We start from the raw sequence: 20,939 nt of genomic DNA on the forward strand, positions 1-20,939 counted from the left end.
GAGGTTCAGGGATAAGTAACCTACCCAAGATCCCAGTGATGCTAGGGTCACTGGGCCAAGAACTCGGGGTTCCTCACTCTAGTTGAGCCCTCCTCTCTGCAGTAAGTGGCCTCATTGATATACCACTGGTCTCCTTTTCATTGTAGAAGTTGCTAAAACCTAACTGCTTCACAGCTATACAAAAGCAATTTGTTTAATGGAACAAATACAGAAGTTTATAGTTTTAGTTCGTTGGATGGCCTAGATGAGGCATGAAGAAGCAAAGAACACCACAAAGAAATACTCCAGAAGTTCTTGGCCAAAAGAGCAAATAAATGTGACTGAAGGCCAACCACCAAGATGATCTTTGGGGAGGATGGAAAAATCAGAACGAGTTGATAGAAAGCTAAGGGCTACTAATCAATGCATAGAATTGTGTCATGGGTATTAACTCCTTAAATCATGTTCTAAATTAACTTTGTATATGTATTTTTTATTGAAGTATAGTCAGTTCACAATGTTGTGTCAGTTTCTAGTGTACAGCATAATGCTTCAGTCATACATGAACATATATATATATTCATTTTCATATTCTTTTTCACCATAAGCTACTATAAGATATTGAATATAGTTCCCTGTGCTGTACAGTATAAACTTGCTGTTTCTAAATTAATTTTAGAAACCATGGGATGGTTAATGCTAGTGCGTTTCACCTATTTTAATCAAATGATGTATTAAAAATATGTATTTGTGAAAATGCTATGAATAAATACACTATGCTGGACCTTATTGGTTGGTATGAGCAGAAGCCAGAAGGTGACACTTGCAAATTCCACCTGGGGAGGGAACTGTTAAGTACTTCCTGGGTACCCCCTCTATGATGCTTTGTGCAGATGGGTTAGGTCAATGGTTCTCAACTGGGCTGATCTCACTGCTCCACCAGGGACTTCTGGACATTTGGCAGTGTCAGGAGGCATTGACACAGGAGGGGCGGCAGGTTGCTACTAGCTTCTGGTATGTGGAAGGCAGGGATACTGCTAAACATCCTGCAGTGCACAGGACAGCCCCCACAACAAAGAACTGTCCGTCCCAAACTGTCAGTAGAGTTGAGATCTCTGGATTAAGTGAAGCAATGAATGTTTTCAAGAAAAAAATGGGAAAACCCATTGGATGGCTTTGGTCAATAGCAAGTCCATGTCCCTGCAGGCGCATCCTCTATGACATGACACTGGGAAGGGAGGACATTCCGTCTTTGTTCTCTGTGGTGCACAGAAGCAACAACCAAAATGCAGTGGAACTGCTGATTGCTGGGACTGGGTGACTCAGAAATGAAGGTGCTGGCTTTCATTTGACTGCTCACGCAGAATACCAAAGGGACTTTGCTCTTTCATTATCTGTGGCAATTTTCTGCGCAGATGATTACACTGGTAGATTTGCCTTATATAAAAGACATGTATCTAAAAAGTTATGTTTGTTAAATCATATTTTAAATCCAGTCAGGAATTCAGAAAACACGAAGGAGCCAGTGAATCTTTTTAAAGTGAAAGGTCCTTTTGAATAGAGCCCTATTCTCTAAGAGGAGCATACCTATATATTGCATTTTTAATGTAAATATTTTCCCTGCACATCTCATTTTTATTACAGAGCACCGTAACTCTCACGTGAGAAACAGTTTCTCTTCCTCCTTCCCTTTCCTGCCCTTGTTCTTTTCCTTTAAAGAGAAACTCAGGGGGGAAATTAACAATACAGTCTGAATTTGAGAAAGTCATTGATCAATCTGTCCATTATGCCACTCAAAAGATGCCTGCTGGGTTACAAATTGTTAGAAAAAAATAGGACTTGGTTCTACTTTGAAATCATTAATTTTTTATCTCAGACTTTTTTCAGTTACTGACCTTTGGCTGGAAAGAGCAGGTGTACTCGGTCCCTCCATCACCCCATGGGTGTTTGTTGCACCAGAAATATCTGATAAGGCTCAACCTCTTCACTCACAGCAGGGTGGGAGGGGGGTAGCAGCACAGATAAGGGAGTGGTACTGAAGGAACCCAGCGGTTCTCTCCTCATCAATCAGTGCCCGAGGGCAACCTCCCTAGGTGTATAAGTCACTGACTAACTCAGCAGGGCAAAGGGGGCAGGAAGGAGGAAATTTATTTGATAACGTTATCAGCAGTGTCACTTCAGCGGTAGAAGGTTACAGAGGTATAACCCACTAGGGACAAAGCCACAACTACTGGGGAGGAGCCACTCAGACAAGACAGGCACTAGGACACCTGGGTCTGACCTTTCTCCCCTGGGAAGGAGGCAGGGGCTGAGGGCAGGGAGACACTAGAAATGACCCCACCACGTCAACTGCCCGGGCGGCACAGCTAGCTCCAATGTCAAGAAGGCAGGTATTAGCATCATCATGAGAGGTGTTGTCACGGTGCTGTTTGAATGGTCCTTTTACATAGACATCCACCTGGTTTAGTCTCAGGACCCGGTTTAGTCTCAGTGAGTAGAAAGGAGGTCATTGTGAACAACATTTTCTAAATGAGGAAACCAGAGCAGCTAGAATGTGAATAACGTGCCCAAGGTCACTCAAAAGAGGATTTGAGATTTGAACACAAATATTCTGACTGGAAGCCCTGTGTTTCCCTCCACGATGGCACACTGCTCTCACTCAGATGACCAGGCCTCAGTACGAGCTTTGGCTGGGCTGCCAGGAACCCTGGGTTCTAGTCACAACTCAGTCTTTAACTCATGGTGTCCTCGAGAGACAGTCACTAGCCCTCTTAGAATCTCAGTTTTCTTATCTCTGAGACGAGGGGATTGACCAAGGTGTCCTCAGGTCACCATGGTGACATAGGTGAAACCAGGCCGAAATGAAGGCCTGCAAGAAGGCAGCAGGCAGCTGCTTGCACTGGGAGGAGCTGTATTGTTCAGCACTTACCGTGTTCCGGGAACTGTGCTAAACGCCTTACCCATCATCCCATTTAAGCCTCCCAACACCAGACAAGTACCTGTCAATGGAAACTCAACTTAGCAGATAAGAAGAGAAGCTCAGGGAAGTGAGGTAACTTACTCAAGGTCCCTGTCTTAATCAGCTCAGGCTGTTACACAGAACACCATAAACTGGGTGGCTTCCACATCAGATACTTATTTCTCACATTTCTGGAGGCCAGAAGCCCCAGATCAAGGTCCAGCAGGGCTTGGTTTCTGGTTAGAGCTCTCTTCCTGGCTTGCAGACAGCTGCCTTCCTGCCCCAGTCCTCATACAGCCTTTCCTCATACAGGGGGAGAGAGACCTTTCTGTTGTCTCTTCTTGTAAGGAACTAATCCTATCAGAGCTGGCCTCACCCTTATGATTTCATTTAACCTTAATTACTTCCCTAGGACCGCATCTCCAAATACAAAAGGGAGCACACAGTTCAGTCCATAGCGGTCATACAGGCAGAAAGTGATTTGAAGGTGGGGTTTGAAGTCAGGCCATCTCACTCTGCCTGCTCTTCTGACCACTGTTGTGTGATATTTGGTCCAGAGAGCTGAGCTGCGGGGAGAGACAGCTGGGTACAGTGAAGCTTCTGTCTTCTGGCCTCTCAGCTGGTAGATACAGCCCTTCCCCCCTACACTAGTGTCTCTCCCTCTAAGTCCCTACCTTCTCTCCTGGGTACGAGGGTGGGTGGGAAGATCCTCCTGTGACCGAACTTTCTGAGTCCTGAACGGTGCCAGTGGAGAGTCAGTAGCAGGCCAGGGAATGGTGCCCCAAAGACCACCCTACACCCAGCACTGAAACTCAAGGCACTCGAAGAAAAGCATAAGAGGCCCCTGGGGACTGGCTCCTTCGTAGCCGTCTTTGAACCCGGTCCAGTGCTGGATCCTCCCTGGTTCTTGCTGGTTGAACAAAATCATGTGGGCTCAATTCCCTGGGCTCCTGGGATGAGGTCATAGTCGGTTGTCACTCATGTGTGGAAGGATGCAAACTTAATCCACGCTGGCCAGCCACCCACTGGAGCAGCTCTACTTGTGCTTGTCAGTTACTCATCATTAAAGACTGTGCAGTAAAAACAAGCCGTTTAGACTCCTGTAAAGGCTTCCACCAAGCCAAACAACAAACTAGTCATCCACCTGGAATGCCTCCTCTCTATAAATCACAATATCTATGTGTTGTTTAAAAAAAAAGTTCCCTGCCCCACTCTCCCATGCTTCACTGTTCCCGCTTGTGTTATAAAGGTAGATTTAGAAAGGTTGGGAGAGGTTCCTAATTTTTTTTTTAAACTCAGGAGAACAATAGACCAGAGGATATCATTCAGAAAATGAAAATGTATCATTGTACCTTTCCAAAGCATCAAAAAGGCAAGGAGTCCCGGGGAGCCACTGTGCTCTTGTTACTGGAAGTGGAAAGCCGCGTTTTCACAGCTGTGATGCGGGGCTGTCACTGTGTTGGGAGTGTCTTCCGCGGGCAAGGCACTTCAGTCTTATTTTCTTTCATTTCACCCTACAGTCACTGCCCTCTCTTCTTTCTTGTTGGAGGGGAAATGAACACACAGGGCTTCCAGAGTTCTGTCTATGGTCATCATGATCACAAAATTGCTAGTTGACTGCCGACTCCCCTTCTCCCAGAAGCCATAAGCCTCTTCCCAGCTAGTTCTAATCAGGAAAAAAAAAAAAAATGTTTTTCAAGTGAAATTCAACCTTGAGCCTTTTGGAAAAGGGAAGAGCCCATTTCTATGAGTCATGTCTCTTCCCAGGGGCAGGGCTGTCCCGAATAAAATGTGGCTCAGGCTGCACAGAGGCCACTGGGCTTCCAGAATCCTGCCTTGCTCATTTCGACCTTGTTTATCATATCTGTGGTTGGCTTTTGCAGGTGTGAAAGCTGTGGAGCCGTTTTCCACTCTGAATGCAAAGAAAAGTCTGTCCCCTGCCCGAGGTGTGTACGCCGAGAGCTGCAGAAGAAGCAGAAGTCTTTCTGGCGGAGGCTGAACATGGACGAGAGCCTGGAGGAGGCGTGCAGCATGTTTGATCTGTCCTACCAGAACACCTGACTCCGCAGGAGCCCGGGGCAGGGGAGTGACCTCTCAACCACCCATCAGCCGTGGTGGCTTCCTAACTAGCCAGTTAGACCCCTCTAGGAGAAGAGTCCATCTCTTCTTCAGCTAGATATAGATATATATTTATATATACACACACCCACTCATACCTATACATCCTGTACGTATGTTCTGTATCAGTCGTTGTCTAAAAGGTCCATAGAGTTTTGTGGCTCAAAAAATTACCAATAGCCATGGATTTCAGCTGCTTGCTCCCAAGCAAAACGTGGTTTACACACAAGGCTTTATAGTTCAGGGTTTTTTGTTTTGTTTTGTTTGTTTGTTTGTTTGTTTTGGCTCTCAGGGGCCATTGATTACATAGGACACAGGAAAAAGCATTTCCTACAGAACAGCGCTTCGTGTTATTTTTGTGTTATTTATTTTTAGCCTTCACAGAGGATGAAGTCACTGAGGCGAGCAACCATCATCATCTATTTCATAAGAAAATCTTCAAAACACAGCAATGACTTCTGGGTCCTTCCAGCAGGACCCCGTGTTCCTGGCTTTCACCTCGGTGTCTTGGCAGAGGCAGGGATCACCTAAGCTGAGTTGAATGGCTTGGAAATCCGGAGTGTGAGCTCCCTCTGACAGAAAGCAAGCATCCCTAATTTATCAGAGGAGCTAGTTCTGGTTTTGAAGTTAAATCTCAGAAGGGGTTTTTCTTGAGAAGAGACCTCAGTGACCAATAACTGTGTTGTCAGTCTGTTTGCTGGTACGAATCCCAACGCCCACCCAATGTGAGGCTCCATTGTATTTGCCGGGTTGGAGACGGGGCTCTCTTAAGAGCAGACTTCCAGGAGTTTCATGGATGACAGTTATGACTTTTTAATGGTACTGGCCTGAGGAAATTGCCTAGGATTGTTGTTAAATACATCGGTTTGTAGACCGGGGGAAGGATGTGGAGTGCGTCCATTCCAAGACACAGTCTGCAGTTTCCTTACATAGAATCCTGTGCAGGCAGTTCCTACCTATTCATTTTAAATGCTTCATTTTTCACTGTACTTCATGGCACTTTCATTTTGACCTTTAATTTGTCGACGTAACCATGTCTGCTTTCAATTTTTTTTAATTGTTTAAAAAAAAAAATCAGAGTAACTTGGAACTTCAAAACACCAACTTTAGACTATTAAGAAAATAGCAAACTTGTGAGTATAATTAATGAATTAAATCTAATATTATTTAAATGAATATATATACACACATGTAACTGTCACCGTAAAGTGAAATGAGAAGTTTTAAAATATCACAGCATAAGAAATACGAGTTGCTTAGGCATTTGGCAGGGTGGCGCACTCCCTCTGTGGTGCCCCTTTTAAGAGCCAGCGTAGCAGTCACCGCGACTGATGTGGCAGGAAGGATGGCACTGGAAGTCATGGCTCCCAATCCTACCTTACGGAACAGAAAAATTAGCTTATATTGAAACAACTCCCAGGAGACGGTATGAGAAGATTCTGTTCATTTCCTTTGAGCATATGCCTTCAATGCCTTCACAGTTTAGTAGTTTCACTGCTAGTAGGACCTGAGAGTCAGCGGCTCAGAGTCCAGGGTACGTTTAACCCCGCCGCTCCTCTCCCGCATGCCTGGCTCCCTTCGGAGCCCAATTCGCGATGCTTCTGGCGGTTTAGAGGCGTGACAATTCAGACTTACTTTTGTGCAGACGGTTAGGTGTGAGCCTTTCACCTCCCAAGCTGTGCCAGTTCCTCTGGCCCCAGACCACACATTTCAACTGAATAGCTCAGCACCACACACGTGTTTATTTTCTGATTACACAGTAGCTGTAACCAAGGCATGAAAACTCGTTAAAAAGGGCTGGGGCCCCATTTATGAGACGCTTTACGGTGCCTTTTACTCTTAGAAAAGTAAGTTGACTCCCCACCTCCCCACTCTACTTTATAGTGACTGTTGCACACAAAAGGAGAAGGGTGGAAAATCTCAAACAAGCACTTGGCAAACAGGCAAACGAATTTGATCATCTCCCCTTTCCTCCTCCCCTTCATGAAATACAGTATTTATATTTTCCAGCCTCAGAGAAGATAGCAGAACATGATCTTTCACAAGAGAATTATAGACCTGCTTATTATAAAACAGATGTGCTCCGATGGCAAAGTGCCTTTTCCCTCCGCCCCTAGCTCCCTGTCACTGTAGCTTGCTTCTGCCTCCTCCGTAATTAAGGTATCTGTGATCCCGACTTGGAGACCTCAAGTGCAGGGCCGTCTCCCCACCTTCTAGCATGTTCGCCGTGTATACAGAATTTCCCGTCCCATCTCATAGGCCCCCAGGGTCAGACTGGCTGAGAGGCGGGGTGAACTTCTGCATCTCTGGTCTCTATGCTTTCACCAGGTCCATGCAGAGACCCAGCTGAATATTGGCAGTCCTGTCCAGTGAACTGGTAAGGAGAACTTTCCACCCACATCATTTTCTGCTTATTTTCAAAAGGGAAAAAAATAAATATGCTATCACCATCAGCCACCCAGAACTGGACGTGTAACCCAGCTGCTTCTGTTTTCTCTCCTTTCTGTAGATCCCTGACAGCTGGGTCGGTGCCGGCCGCAGGCCTCCATGACCCGCTCAGCCACCACCACCAAAATCTGATAGGACAGAGCAGAGCCGGCTTGGGGCTGGGTCTGCCATGAAAATTCAAAATTGCTGTTTGCAGCCCAAATGCCTTAGCACATGTAAACGCCCTGTTTTGAACCCTCCCAAATCACTCGATACACTGTAAGTAATTGTTCCACTGCTGAGAAACTGTTGAAACAAAAGCAAATCTGTGGATTACCACCTCCTTAAGACCAAGCCCATACCTGCTTTCCCTCGTGGTCCTCTTTTCATCCCATGTTAAATATCTTGCACATAAAGCACAGGAGAAAATGGCCAGGGAATCCCCTAGAGCTGGCAGCCGCTCAGGGGAACCTCTTTTCTCTCGAAAGGCCCACTCCCTGGTGCATCCCTGGAGGAAATCTCCGCGCGGTGCCAGAGACTCGTGTGTGAGACAGTCCGTCCAACCCTGGTGAAATGTTGGCATCTCATCCTGCAGTAAAGAAGCCAGTTCTGAAAATAGACCTGAGTTTGCACCGCGGCAGGAAGGCCTCAACATACTTAAAAAGCAGTCAACTGGGATGTGTTCTTTCCAGGGCAGCTCTTTCCCGAACTTGAAAGCCCTTTGTATGAAAACCTTGTGAACCCTCGTCTTCCCCCTTTGCTACACTGCCTTTTTGGGGGACTCTGTTACAGTCGTCTTCATCTCTATAGTGCTAAAGGGTAATCTCTTTAGGAGCTTTAATATCTGATTAGCTGAGAAGGTAATCGCTTTTTGATTCTTCTAGACTAGGCCTCCCCTGAAAAGGGTCTATCTCTAGAACTTGGGATTTGTGATTTCCAACCAGCTCAGTGGCGTCCTTCAGACTCCCGCCTAGGGACCATGCCGCAATTCCCTTCCGGGCTGTTGACATTGCTCTAGCTGCTGTAGGCAGCCTTCGCTAAGCTGGAGTGAGTCCCCTTGCATGGGGTCTGGCCTCTGTTTTTGTCTCTGCATCTGTACACACTGAACGTTGACACTGGATGGTTTCTTCCCATGCCTTCTCGAAAAGGCTTGGCTTCCAAACCTGTGGATTTGTTCTCTACCCATTGGCCAGAAAAGGCCACATGTAAATTACTGTGTCAGAGTAGGACTTTCATGATGCCACACTGAACACTTTGTGCAAAAAGAGAAATTATCTGAGGAAGCTCAGATACACTCTGCTCCTCATTTAGGGGTTAAGGCAATGCTGCTATTCCCGTGTTTGGGCAGAATTACTCACCTCCACTGATCAGCCGCACTTTATTGAAATAACTGGACAATGAAGTCAGTCTTCAACTCCTGATTCTGATACTGTCTGGAGTCAACACAAAGGCGATTTTACTTTATTTTTTTTACTTCTCCTAGTAAAGAGAGATGCATGCAGTTTTCCCTCTGTATTTCTTGAGTTTTCTGTCTCACTACTTTTCTTCTTCCAAGATAATGTGAAAACGTAGAGAAGTGGGGGTGAAACTGACAGAAGCGAACATGCCCTTGTTGGCATGAATGGAGTCGTTGGAAACACTGTTTTCCTTTCCCTGGTCCTTGTTACCAACCAGGCATTAACAACACAGGGATGTGTGTGTGTGTGTGTGTGTGTGTGTGTGTGTGTGTGTGTGTGTGTGTGTGTGTGTGTGTTTATGCTGCATCTCTCTTGACCCTGAGTCTTGTAAAAACTAACTGCTCTACTTAACTACTTGAACCCAGTGATAGGTGAATAGCCCTGCTCAGTTCATCTAAGCAGACAAACGTAATTTCTATTATGTGGGACAGTGTTTCAACAATTAAATCCCAGCAGCCCAGGTCATCGTTAAACTCTAGGTAAAAGTCAAAAGACAAGTGTGGAACACCTTCCAAGACACCCACAGTTGCCAGGGGGCTTACTTTAAATGGGTTCCAAATGATTATGTGATGGAACACTTTCCTCCTACGGTGGCCTCCAGTGTGATGGAAGGCCCTGTTAACCTCAAGTGAAGAGACAGCTGCTGTTTCACTTTGGTTCCTCCCTGTGGAAGGAGAAGCCATCTTGTTAGAAAGGTCTGGAGTGAAGATTCGGGCACCTGTAGCACCTCCTAGCACAGTGACGATTCCCTCCTAGGCCTTAGAGCTGCAGACCAGCCTCTCCCCTTCCTTGATCTTCCTTGCCCCGGTCCTAAGCCCTGAACTCTGATTCAGGCCTCATAAACTGGCTGGTGGACCACTAGGGCCTGTGGCTCCTTCTCTTGTTGGCCGTCGCATTGTTTCTTTTCCCCGTAGGAGTGCCTTACAGTACTGCCTAGTGCTTCTAGTCTAGACTCTGTGACCCGCTCGAAGCCCACAGGACCCTTCACCTAATTGTGGATCATTTGGCTTCTTCCCTATTGGCTGCTGCTCTTTACACAGGCGTGCTTGGAGCCTGCATATTCCATACACGTCAGACCTTCCACCTTCATTTAACCTGGTGCCTTAACCCCATGAGTGCAAGGATTCCTGTTGGAAACATCATCAAAGTATAACGTGGAAACACTGGCTTCTTGGCACTTTTTACCAGGAGATACAAAAAAGACACCCACGTAATGTTTTAACTCTGTTTTATGCTGTTTTTCTAATCACTTTTTTTTTTTTTTTTTTTTTTTTTGCTTCCTTGCTTGCTTTTCATTAACCAAACTCAGGGGAATGTCATGATGTCACCAAGGCCAATGGGTAGAGAAATTAAACCGTTTATTCAGATTTGAATCTGAAAAGTCAGTGAACTTAGCCTTTTTTCAGGTTAAAACATTACACAAACACAAGGGTTTTCTTTTCCTTTACTGTATAAAGATTTTCTTTCATGTTGTCCACCTGTTTTCCAAATGGGAAGCGGAGAGCCTCTTGGATGAACTGCGGTGAGAACATCCCTGCGTGGCGCGGGCAGACCGCCGAGCTATTTACAGCGGGCTTTCAGTGCTGGAGGCCTCGCTTCTGGTTCTGGTCACCTACCAGGACCTTATTGTGAACAGCTAGTGGGCTACCTTAGAAGATTTAAGGGGGAAAAACAAATCTGTATTTAAGGAATCTGTAAAAGGAGGTAAAATGTGTAGATTGCAAATGAAGAGTACTGAACATGGGCTGCGGAAGACCTGTGCACAACGTGCTCTCACACTCCTGGGTCAGATCAGTGTCATTTTCTCTTATTTCTGCTCATGCCGTACAGAACTGCCTAAAATTTGGGGTTGGGGCTATTACTATGTCACTCTGTGTTGAGCTGTTTGTAATGGCTGTTATGTGCTAAGTTATGTATGTGCTGGTTCTGTTTTCAGGATTGTATTGCCTTTTGTTTTGGCATAACTTATCCATATTTTTGTTTACATCATTTTTAAAATATCAACCGTAATAATAGAAAATGAAGTTGTATTGTAGAAAGGACCCCTAGTTTTTAATGGTCATCTGTCATATAATTTAAGTGCACCAGTTCCTAGTGTATAAAGTTATCTCTCTCTCTCTCAATAAACAATGCAGAAAGTACTTTCTCATCTCCTAACAACTTCATTAGAATGCTGTTTCTGTGGGGGGAAATGAAAGTCCAAGAAGAGCCCTGGATGTTCATTCAAAGTCAAGATTTGAGCTTTATTGAAAGGGAGCTACTGAGACTTTAAAATAGCTCTTAATATTAATCTTACAGATGGACTTTGGGTTTTTTCTAAACCCATCAACCTCAATATTCTCATCAGCCCTTCCTATGCTTATGAAAAATATAGTGTAACTTTTCAAAAGAAGCAGATATAGTGTTACAGGCTTCGTTTCTCAGATCAGGCGGAGATTTCTTTCAGGTCTGAGACAAATCCGCCAAGCCCACCCAAGGACCGTCCTGCCACAGCCTTCCCCCAGCCCTCCTGCCCCGGTTTCGTCTCGCCACTGCACTCTCCAAGTTAGAGGGACAAGTGCCAGGCAGTAGGCAGCAGGCAAGGACACTAGTCATTCCTGAAGACCATGTTTTGGGAGCAAAGAGTGGAAAGGAAAGAGTAGTGACCTCTGTGAGGACAGCAGCCCTCTGGGGGTGGAGAAGCGGTTGGGAATATCTGCACGACCTTCCCTGGGCTGGCCCTCTCCCTGCCACCAAAATAGTCACAGGCACAACCGTCCACTTGGGACTTTTCAGAAGCACCATTTAAACTCACTTTCTCAAAGCCATGGAGGAGACCAGCAAAGGTGCTTCTGGTTAAACATTTACCAGCGGTGGACTCTGAGCCTCACTCTCCAAGACACACCTAAACCAGTTCATGCCCAGCAGCCCCTCCCCCACCCTCAGGAAACCAACTGGGGCTCATGCCCATTCTGCCCAAGGAACAACTGGACCTCATCTTCACTAGAAACCTGCCACAATCCACAATAAATAGAAACGAGTTAATGTTTCACTGAACCAAACGACACGACGCAGGCAGAGCCCTGCTTCAGTCTGATTCACAGGACAGGTTAGCTTTCCCCCCAGGGGTGGTAAGCTGGAGTGGCTGGATGACTGCAGGAAGTTTCCATGTTACCAAAAAGAGATGTTTCCAGAGGGTGGAAAGAGACACCATTTTGTGTTCCTCTCTCCCCACCCTCAGGAGGGACGGTGATTTGCATCTCCCTTAACTGTCGCCTCCCCATCCTGTCCTTTGATGATGGCTCAAGATGATGGCTTTATTCAGTGGTCCCCACATTAGAAACACAAAAACACAAGCAAAATGACAGGACCCTATCACAGCCAATTGAATAAGAATCTCTCTGGATGGCACCTGCATAATTGTGTCTTTTAAAAGCTCCCTGGGTGATTTCTATGTGTTCTGAAAATTAAGAATCACTAGATTAAATGAAGCAAGTTGCCCCAACATAGACATTTGCTTGGCATACTGGTGGTCCGCAGTGGGAAGAATGTCAAAGGGATGGAGAGGGGCTGAAGGTCTTAGCTGCCCTCCAGCCAACAGCTGTTGCCTCCCATCCACCCAGCAGACACAGAACAGTACTTTGGAATTTGCTGCTCATAGATTGCCATTGTTTTCAAAAACCTTACCTTTATACCCTCTTTATTTCCTTCCGGGGTGTGGTTAGTGTCTGTTTATCCAGTATATACCGATGCCAGACAGCCTACTGAATAGAATTGGCCAAGTCATGGCTACAGGTGACTAAGCCGGCCTACAAAGGGAGCCTTGTACCCTCCTTTTCTTTTTTTCATTCCTCCTGGTTATGCTGCAATTGTCCTCAAATGCATGTGACAGTCTGCTCCCAGTTCAGGCCCATCCAACGAACACGAACCTCATCAGACTGGAGAATGGTGTTTAAAATGGGAAATCATTAGATGCTTGTTGCCCAGAAAGGCCTGGGAAATTCAGGAAATCTTGAGCTGTGTCCATATTTTCCTTGGTTCAGTGAAAGAACAAGAGTTTAAAATGAACCAGAATCATTCTGAATCCAGGCATCTATTGAAGGGACAATTTTCAACCTCAACTGCCCAGTTACAGGTGAATGGAAACTTAGATAATCCTTACCCTCTCCTCTCTGTATGAGGTCAGTGACTTTGAAGATGACAAGTATTCTTCATTAATGGAGCACTTTTCCAAAGATTCGGAGTCCACAAAAGATGTGATCTTCTCATCTTATAATACTCAGGAAGCCCAAGGAAAAACATACCCAGCAAAAAGGTTCATTCATTCTCCCTATCCTCTAACCTTCATAGGCTGGGCAGAAAGTTCCAGCAGAAAGAACAAATTGTTCTCATAGCTGAACATACAGAAATTTTGATTTATGTGCAATGACTTCCGGTTTACCTGGACAATCAGGAAATTCATTATTCCTGCTTCTATTTCATATTCCTCCATTAGGAGCTACTGGTTTTAAGCAAATCAGCCAGAGTTCATGAGTTCGTACACTATTTCAGATCCCACCACACAACCTCGGGCAGCTGTCGGTCTGGGGGAAATTCCTCCAGCCTTTGTCCAGACCCTCCCAGACAGAATGATATGAGAATCACTCTCAGTGACTTCCGTGTTCTCCCAGGATGGTCTGTTGTTCTGAAGCCGAAGAGCTGCTATTAGCACTGTAATTTTTTCAAATGAACATTGAGCTAAATTATCTCAAATGTATAAAGGAACATCTCTCCCTGTGTTATGGAAAATTGCCTTCCAAATTACAAGACTATACAAAGCTCATATCAATTTTGGGCCCAAGGACATCCAAATTGCCTTAGCTCCTACACTGTATTGTGATGACACACTCTTAATAACGTCGGGTTCCAAGGATGCCGCAAGGCGCACACTGTTATGAAAATAAACCAGCATCTCGCTCCATTAGGATCACTGCACACAGACTCAAGCCCAGCGAGAGGTATTTTGCTCTGAGAGTCGAGCCTTTTGCAGAGGAAATAAATTCCAATTACACAGGCAGGGAAGTGAATTTGAATTCTAAACTGGGTCAAGCTCCCCAGATGGTCTTCTCACTGCTGCCCAGGGTGAGGCAACTGGGGAAGCAGCCATCGGCAGCCCCAGTGCCTAGAGGAGACCGCTGACAGATGTCTCAGGAGGTAACTCCAGCTCCCGCAGGTTCAATTCCTCACCAAAGTGAAGAGGGCAGCGGAGGCCGGGCACCGGCTGATAGATAGATTTTGCCAAGTGCCAAAGCTTATAGTGAACACATGTCAACATGTGGTCTGACAGCCAGCAAGCCCTGGAAACTAGCCCTCAAACCTGGCCCCGGGGCAACCCAACTCATCTGCTCGTGGGCAGCCTACTACTACAGGGCAATTCTAACTAGGATTTTCAAAGATAAAAATAAACATTTTCAAAAGTAAAAATGATTAGATTTTGCTTTGTTTGCTCCATCTGTTCTTGTTTTCCGTTTACTTTGAGGAAATATCACAGAGAAAATCCCAGACATAATGACACTTCATGCCCACGTGCTTCAGCACTCATCTAAAAAAGATGCTTGTTTTTTCCTGCGTAGTCACAGTGCCATTACACACTGAACAAAATTAACAATAATTCCTGGTTATTGTCTGATGCTCAGTTCCAAATAAAATTTCCCACTGTCCCCAAAACACCTTTTTTTCTTTTGTTTTGTTTGTTCCGGCAGCAAAGATTTTGCAAAATTAAAAATAAGAATACGAGATACCCCACCTGAAGGCCTGATAAATTGTAAAGGGCTATGGTGCCTCCCCAGCTTCCCTTTTTCCTTCTTCAAGGTGCAGGTGTCCCACTCCCCCTTCAGGGGACGGCACCCCCGCCCCCACCCCAGTCATGCCAGGCCATGCAGCCGACAAGACACTGCAGCATGAACATACATCTGCCAGGGTGAACTCATGACCTCTGGCTGATTTGCTTGGAAGCTGTACCAAGGCTGGGAGGCAAGTGCTCTTTAATTGAGAAGAGATGCTACTTTAGGAGCTTGCTGCACCCGCAGCACGATGGTGGTGACTTAGCAATGGATGATGAACACCTGACTAATTGAAAAGACTGGCTCAAGAAACAGGAAGTGAGTGGACAGAGAACCCTTCATTTGCAGGGATGGCAGCTGCCCCCCTTGCAGAAGGTCCCATCTGTCCCCTAGCACCACGCTGGGACCCATGTTGGCACTGGGTCTTGAGCCAGCACCCTGATTCCCGGGGGCAGGTTCCTCACTTCCTCACCCATCCCCTGAGATGCCGTCACCAAAAAGACTTGAGAATTAAAATGCTCTTTATTCAGTTCTTCCACTGGATGAGGATTTCACTTTAAAGTACCTGATATTTGTGACATAAAATTAAAAGGCACAACAATCTGTGAGAGAGAAGGGCTCTCCAAGAGTCTTCTTCCCAAATAAAAGGCTCTGTCTAGATGTTTTCTGAAAATGTCATTGTTGGCAATGTTGTGAGTTGGACATATCACTGATCATCTTTTTCTTTTTCATCAGATATAAATGGCTATTTGATTAAGATTGTTATTTGAAGCAGAAAAGAGCCTAAGATTATCTATCATTATGGTCAAAACTTTTCCACTTTAATTTCTCCTTAGTAAAAGTTCCGATCTCAGGACACAAAAAGAGATGATGGCAGGCATGGAATCCCTGATGCAGTGTGAACATTACGCTAGAACCAGAGCAGCTGTTCTCAGACTGCGGTCCCAAAACAGCACCAGCAGCATCAGTGGGAGTGGACTACAAGTGCACGTTCTCGGTTTGAACTAGACCCAGGGGATGGAGAAGGGCAAGAGGGGAGAATTATATTTTAACAACTCCCCCCAACAGGGGATTCTAATGCAGGCCAAAGTCTGAGACCTACAAGGACACAGAGGATGTCTGCTAATAACTCAGCCCTCCCTGCCTCCCCTTCAGTCAGCAAACCTGTTAGGAGGCCTCCCACATGCCAAGTACTCTGTCAGCTACTGGGGTTGCAAAGACACAGCCTCTCTGCACCCCACACCCACCCCGACCCCGCCACCCCGATACACAGAGTGAACAGGGAGAAGTGAGCACGGAAGCCAAGAGGGTGACATTAACCAGTGCTGTTGTTGCAACTGTTAGATTCCTGGCTCCTCCGCTTTGGTACCCAGTGACCTTGGGCAAGTTATTATCCCCTTCTCTTTGGAGATAATAATAGACATCAGGTTATGGGGTGCTGTGAGATTTCATTGAAATAACGTGGACACTAACGTGGAAATATCGTGGCACACAGGTCAAGTGCTGTTACTTTTGGGTGCAGAGGGAGTGTGTGAACAAGGATGTGGGTTGATCTCACGCAGCCAGAAAAAGCTTTCAGGGAGAGGGCCCCTTTGAGGCTGGCCTGGGAAGGTGTTGTCCTGTGTACAGCAGGGATGTGGGCTGGAACCAGGTGGCTCTGGGGCTCCAGGTGACACTGTGAGGTTCCCTGGGGGCCCAGCGGCATGGTTGGGCTACCATTTTGTTTTCTACCATCCTGCCTAGCTCCCCTTTTGGACCATTGTGAACATCAGAGTTACCTCCTGCAGCTCCTGGACTCTATGAAAACCTAATCCACCGTCCATCAAATGTCAACTTCTCCCTGTCTGGCGTCTACCTCCTTGAGAAACGTGGCTGAAGCGAGGACTTCACCAGGCAACCCGCTCAGTACCTGCTTTTCAACCATCCTGTCGGGAGTTTGGCTCAGAGCCTCTTCTCACCAGCGTGTCCCACTTTTGCATCGGTCTGCAGGAACACGGGAGTGCTGGATGTGCAAGTCGGCTGATTGCAGCTTCCCTTCCCACAGAGTCATCCTGGAGGGGCGCTCACTCACACCTCAGCCCCACCCCTAGGACCCTGAAGTTGTCTGTGGCAAAGCCTGTATTTTTTCCCCCAATAATTTTCTCCCGCTTTATTATTAATTTAGAAAGCCCACACAAGCCCCAGCACTGCGCCCACTCTGTGGGTCTCTCCCCCTCTCCATCAGGAACCAGGGCCTCCCGTCCTCCTCCTCCTGTCCCTTTATTCGGTGGACCGCTGATTGGAAAAGAGGCCCCCCCTTCCTCCCCAACTCCACAATTGTCACCGCCAATTAGTGCATTGTTAGGACACACAATGGCGTTACTGTAGCCAGTGGAATGGGAGGCCTTTGTGCTTCTCCAGCCGGCCGTGGGGGCAGTCAAGTTTCATTTAGAGACTTAAAACACAACGCCAGAATAAAAATGCCATCAGAAAAGCAAAAAAAAAAAAAAACCCAGAAAGAAAGAAAAAAAAAGCACCAAAAAAGAAAAGAAAGGAAAAGCAGTAGGAAAGAAGGTGAAGATGAGGAAGAAGAAAAAGAAAAGCGGGCAGAAAGCAAATGCTGAAAAGGAGAAGAGAAAAAAATCTGCTATTCAGGAGTTCACCCAAACTCATGAAAAGACCCAAGTGGTCGCTACACACTGAAGCCCCCCTCAGGACACAAAGAGGGGCTCGGGCTTAACAGTAATTAGTGGTCTGATTGTGCTTGTAACACTGTGTGTCTTTAGAGGATTTTCCCAACTTTTCAGTTTTTTGGTTTTTTTTTCATTCTTCACAAATCAAGAAGGTGGGGGGAGAAAGGTGGGCGGGGGAGGGAAGAGGCCGGCAGCCAACCTTGCCCCCGGCCGTCTGGGGTGGGGAGATTCGGCCTTTCCCTTTGACAGGTAAATTGGATTTTATTCTCTAAAGCTTGTAACTAATTACAGAGGGTGCTTTTCTGGAAGAACGTGACATATGGGTACGTTTTAGAGTCACTATTTTATTTGTTTCAAGTGCCCTTCGAGCAGCCTGGCCCTTTTTGCAGCCCGGAAGATGCCCCTGGAGACCCGGTCCTTTCATCCAGAGCCCACGGGCGGTGGACTTCTGGCAGCCCATCTTTCGTGTCCAGGAGAGCTTTTTTCTGCTTGTAAAATTAATATCCCAGTTTAAACATGCAACCAGCCTGCAAGAGCAGCCTTGGCTTCTGAGCTGTTATTCACTCGGAGCCTTCTTCAGAGAGCTCTGGGCTGGAAACAGCTCCCCGGGTCTTAACTCCCTCTCTCCTCACTGCTTGTCGGAGCCACAGGCACAAGGGGTGCTCTCTGGGCCCAGAAGCCACCCTCACATTAGGCTGTTCTCCGGATGCTCAAGTCACTCTCCCCTCCCACCTGCCCCACCACACCCTCCAATTTCTAGAAAGTGCCAAGACTCACCACGTCAGACTTGCCACCTAACAAGGATATTCCTGTGTTGTTTTTAAAATTTTTCTTGGAACAAGGCAGCCCAGTGCAGCCAATTCATAACTTGTGCCCACTTCACTCTACTACTTGGAGTTTTTATTTCCCTTCAGAGGCATTAAATGTGCCTCCCCTTCCACTCTCTCTGAATCAGACCAGAGTCCTAGTTTTTGGTTGTTTTAAATTTTACAAATAAGCTAAGTAATGGAGACATCCATTTCATGTGAGGTTGAAATAAAATTGCCCTCACCTTTGAAACAGTTCACCCAGGACCAGCACTGTTGTGCCTTCTGTTGTGTTTTTCCATCTGTCAAGCAGAAGTGGAGGAAACTGGGGGCTGTTCCCAGGCATCTGCTGAGGCAGGAGGGATGGAGGGTGGGTGGGCACCCAGGAATGTGAAGACCAGAGTTCTAATCCACATCCTGCCATAGGCATGAGCAAAAGGGGGGCCCTGCGCTCACCTCCAGGCATTGTCATGAGGATGAGGGGGACAGGTGATGAAAGGGAGGAGCCCTGGCACGCACTGTGTGGGCACTGAATACACACTGGCTTCCTTCCTTCCTTCCTTCCTTCCTTCCTTCCTTCCTTCCTTCCTTCCTTCCGAGTCGTCTGCTGGTCAGGAGGCCGCTGGAGGGGCCCTCAGGTGTTCATTTTCCCTTCCCTCCCTGCTGCGCTGTGGGCTTTTTCCCGCTCTAGGTGGATTGCCTTGTCACACACTGGCTCCCTCAGCCCCACCTCCACCCCCCAAAAAAGCACATGTCCTGATTCAGTCAGGAAATAAAAAGTGAAACCCTCTGATAGTGGGCCCTGGAATGTCACAAACACCCAAGTCAGGAAATGCAAATCCGAGGGAGGCGGTACTGAAACAATGCTGACAGAGGCTCCTCTCAAGGCTGGGTTTCACGGACTGGAGCAGAGAGGGGGTGGATTTGGGTCCCCCAGGTCTGGGTTAGGGAAACATCTGCCCTGCATGGCAAACAGAGAAATTGGGTCCCGAAAGGGTTCTTGGTGGGGCTGGGGTGCAAACCAGCACCTCCCACTTTCCTCCACCCTCAGCCTTTAGCTCTGGGAGGGGTCATGGGAACCCAAAGACTCTAGAACCTGCAAAGAAGGAGGCACGTGTCACTGGGGAGGACAGCCCAGCCATGGCCACAGCAAACGGGACTTCAGTCAAACCTGTGAGTCCCCAAGTTCACGTCCACAACCCCATCAGGCACCCCCAACATACTCACTATCCAATCAGTGATCTGTTATCAAGTTCACCACCTACACATGTTTGAGTCCCATCTCCTCTCTGTCCCGCTGTCACTTCTGTCCTCGTCCTCTCCCTCCAGGCCATTTCAATCGCTTCTTAACCAGCCTTCCTGCCAGGCCCTTCGAGTGCTGCCTCCAATGTGGTTATTTATTGTCAAATGCAGGCCTCATCTTGCCTCAGCCCCTCTTAAAAATCTCTTAAGGTTCTCGGTCACCATCAGGACACAGTCCAAGCTCCAAAGCATGGCCCAGGAATCCTTGATGGTCTGGTCCTGCCTCCCTTTAACTTCATCTCCTGCCATGGGAATGTCCCCGTGGGCTGTGAGCTGCATTTGTGAGGGGTCCCTTGCTGGATTTAATGCTCGGCTGTAGCTGTCTAGAAGTTCTGAAGCATTTCTGAACAAAGAGCCCCACACTTTCACTTTGCACAAGGCCCCAAAATGCGGTGACTGGTCCCGCTTCTCTCCCTCCTCCCCCTTCACATTCCTCTGCCAGCAAACTTCTTACACTTCTCCTAAGTTTTGTGCAGTTCTTTCTTTTTGAACTTTCTCTTTGTCTCTTAGCCAAGCTTCCTGTCACCCATCAAACTTTGCTTGCGTGTCTCCTTCTCTGAGAATCTTCTCACACTCCCCTGTCCAAAAATGTATTGCCTTTGCAATTGTCCACTTTTCAGCTTATCACAGCTTACTCTTATTTTTTTCCTGCTCAACTGACAGGTTAGGAATTCCCAGACGATACAAATGGTACCTCACACAAGTACCAGGATTTCTAATGCTCATTTGAGTGACATTGAATCATGTGCTATATTTAAAGAAATAAGTGTTTGTTGAAAGTATCATTAAGTTTGCACTCCAATGACTATTCCTGTGCTCTGCATGCAGATTTATTGCGACTCTATATTCTCATTCTAGCCTCACTTGGGTCCCTCAGGGCCACAGTGCAGGTCACCACTGTCTGGCACTAGTAAAGCAGTGTGCCTTAGAGTGACACTGTCTAATAGAACTTCCTGCAGTGACAGAAATGTCCAGTATAGAAGCCACCAGCCACAAGTGCTACTGAGCATGTTACATCACAGCAAGTGCGACCAACAACCTGAATGTTGAATTTTATTTCCCTTTAGTTCACTTAAATGTTCCTAGCCACACTGAAGCTCCCACAGTGGACAGTGCAGCCCTCCATGGTGTTACTGATCCTTGCCATTGGCCAGGGAGCAAGTCTGCTCATAAACCTTGTTGCTTCGGAGACACTTCTATGCAAATCACAAGCCCTTGAGTACAACCCGAGAAGACAGATTTTTAGTGAAAAGGAAAACGGTCTTTTCTGATTCCCTTGATTGAAATCAGCAACCTCTCTCCATCCACATTCTGCTGACAATCACAATTTGGGGCTCCCTGATATAGACACACCTGCCTGGTCTTACCTGGGAAGTGAGACTAGAAAGCCTTCCACACCTGGGAGGGAAGTACCTGTG

At 46.8% G+C, this 20,939-nt stretch overlaps 1 protein-coding gene across 4 annotated transcripts in view; it reads left to right on the plus strand.

Moving 5' to 3' along the window:
• The window catches only part of PLEKHM3 (pleckstrin homology domain containing M3), a 164,135-nt gene extending 153,038 nt beyond the window's left edge, over positions 1-11,097 (plus strand). Inside the window, exons 8-9 of one of the 4 annotated variants that reach the window (XR_004320017.1) lie at positions 4,822-7,762; positions 7,972-11,097. Coding sequence is in view for 2 of the 4 variants with exons in the window: in XM_006182127.3 (XP_006182189.1) it covers positions 4,822-4,999 (178 nt within the window). In the remaining 2 variants the exon portion in view is untranslated. Of the gene's footprint in view, positions 1-4,821 lie in introns of all 4 variants that reach the window. The other 3 variants (XR_004320016.1, XM_006182127.3, XM_014557122.2) reach the window with 3 other exon arrangements.
• Positions 11,098-20,939: the final 9,842 nt, after the last annotated feature.

This window comes from Camelus ferus, chromosome 5 (assembly GCF_009834535.1).
Source record: "Camelus ferus isolate YT-003-E chromosome 5, BCGSAC_Cfer_1.0, whole genome shotgun sequence".
NCBI classification, from domain to species: Eukaryota; Metazoa; Chordata; class Mammalia; order Artiodactyla; family Camelidae; genus Camelus; species Camelus ferus.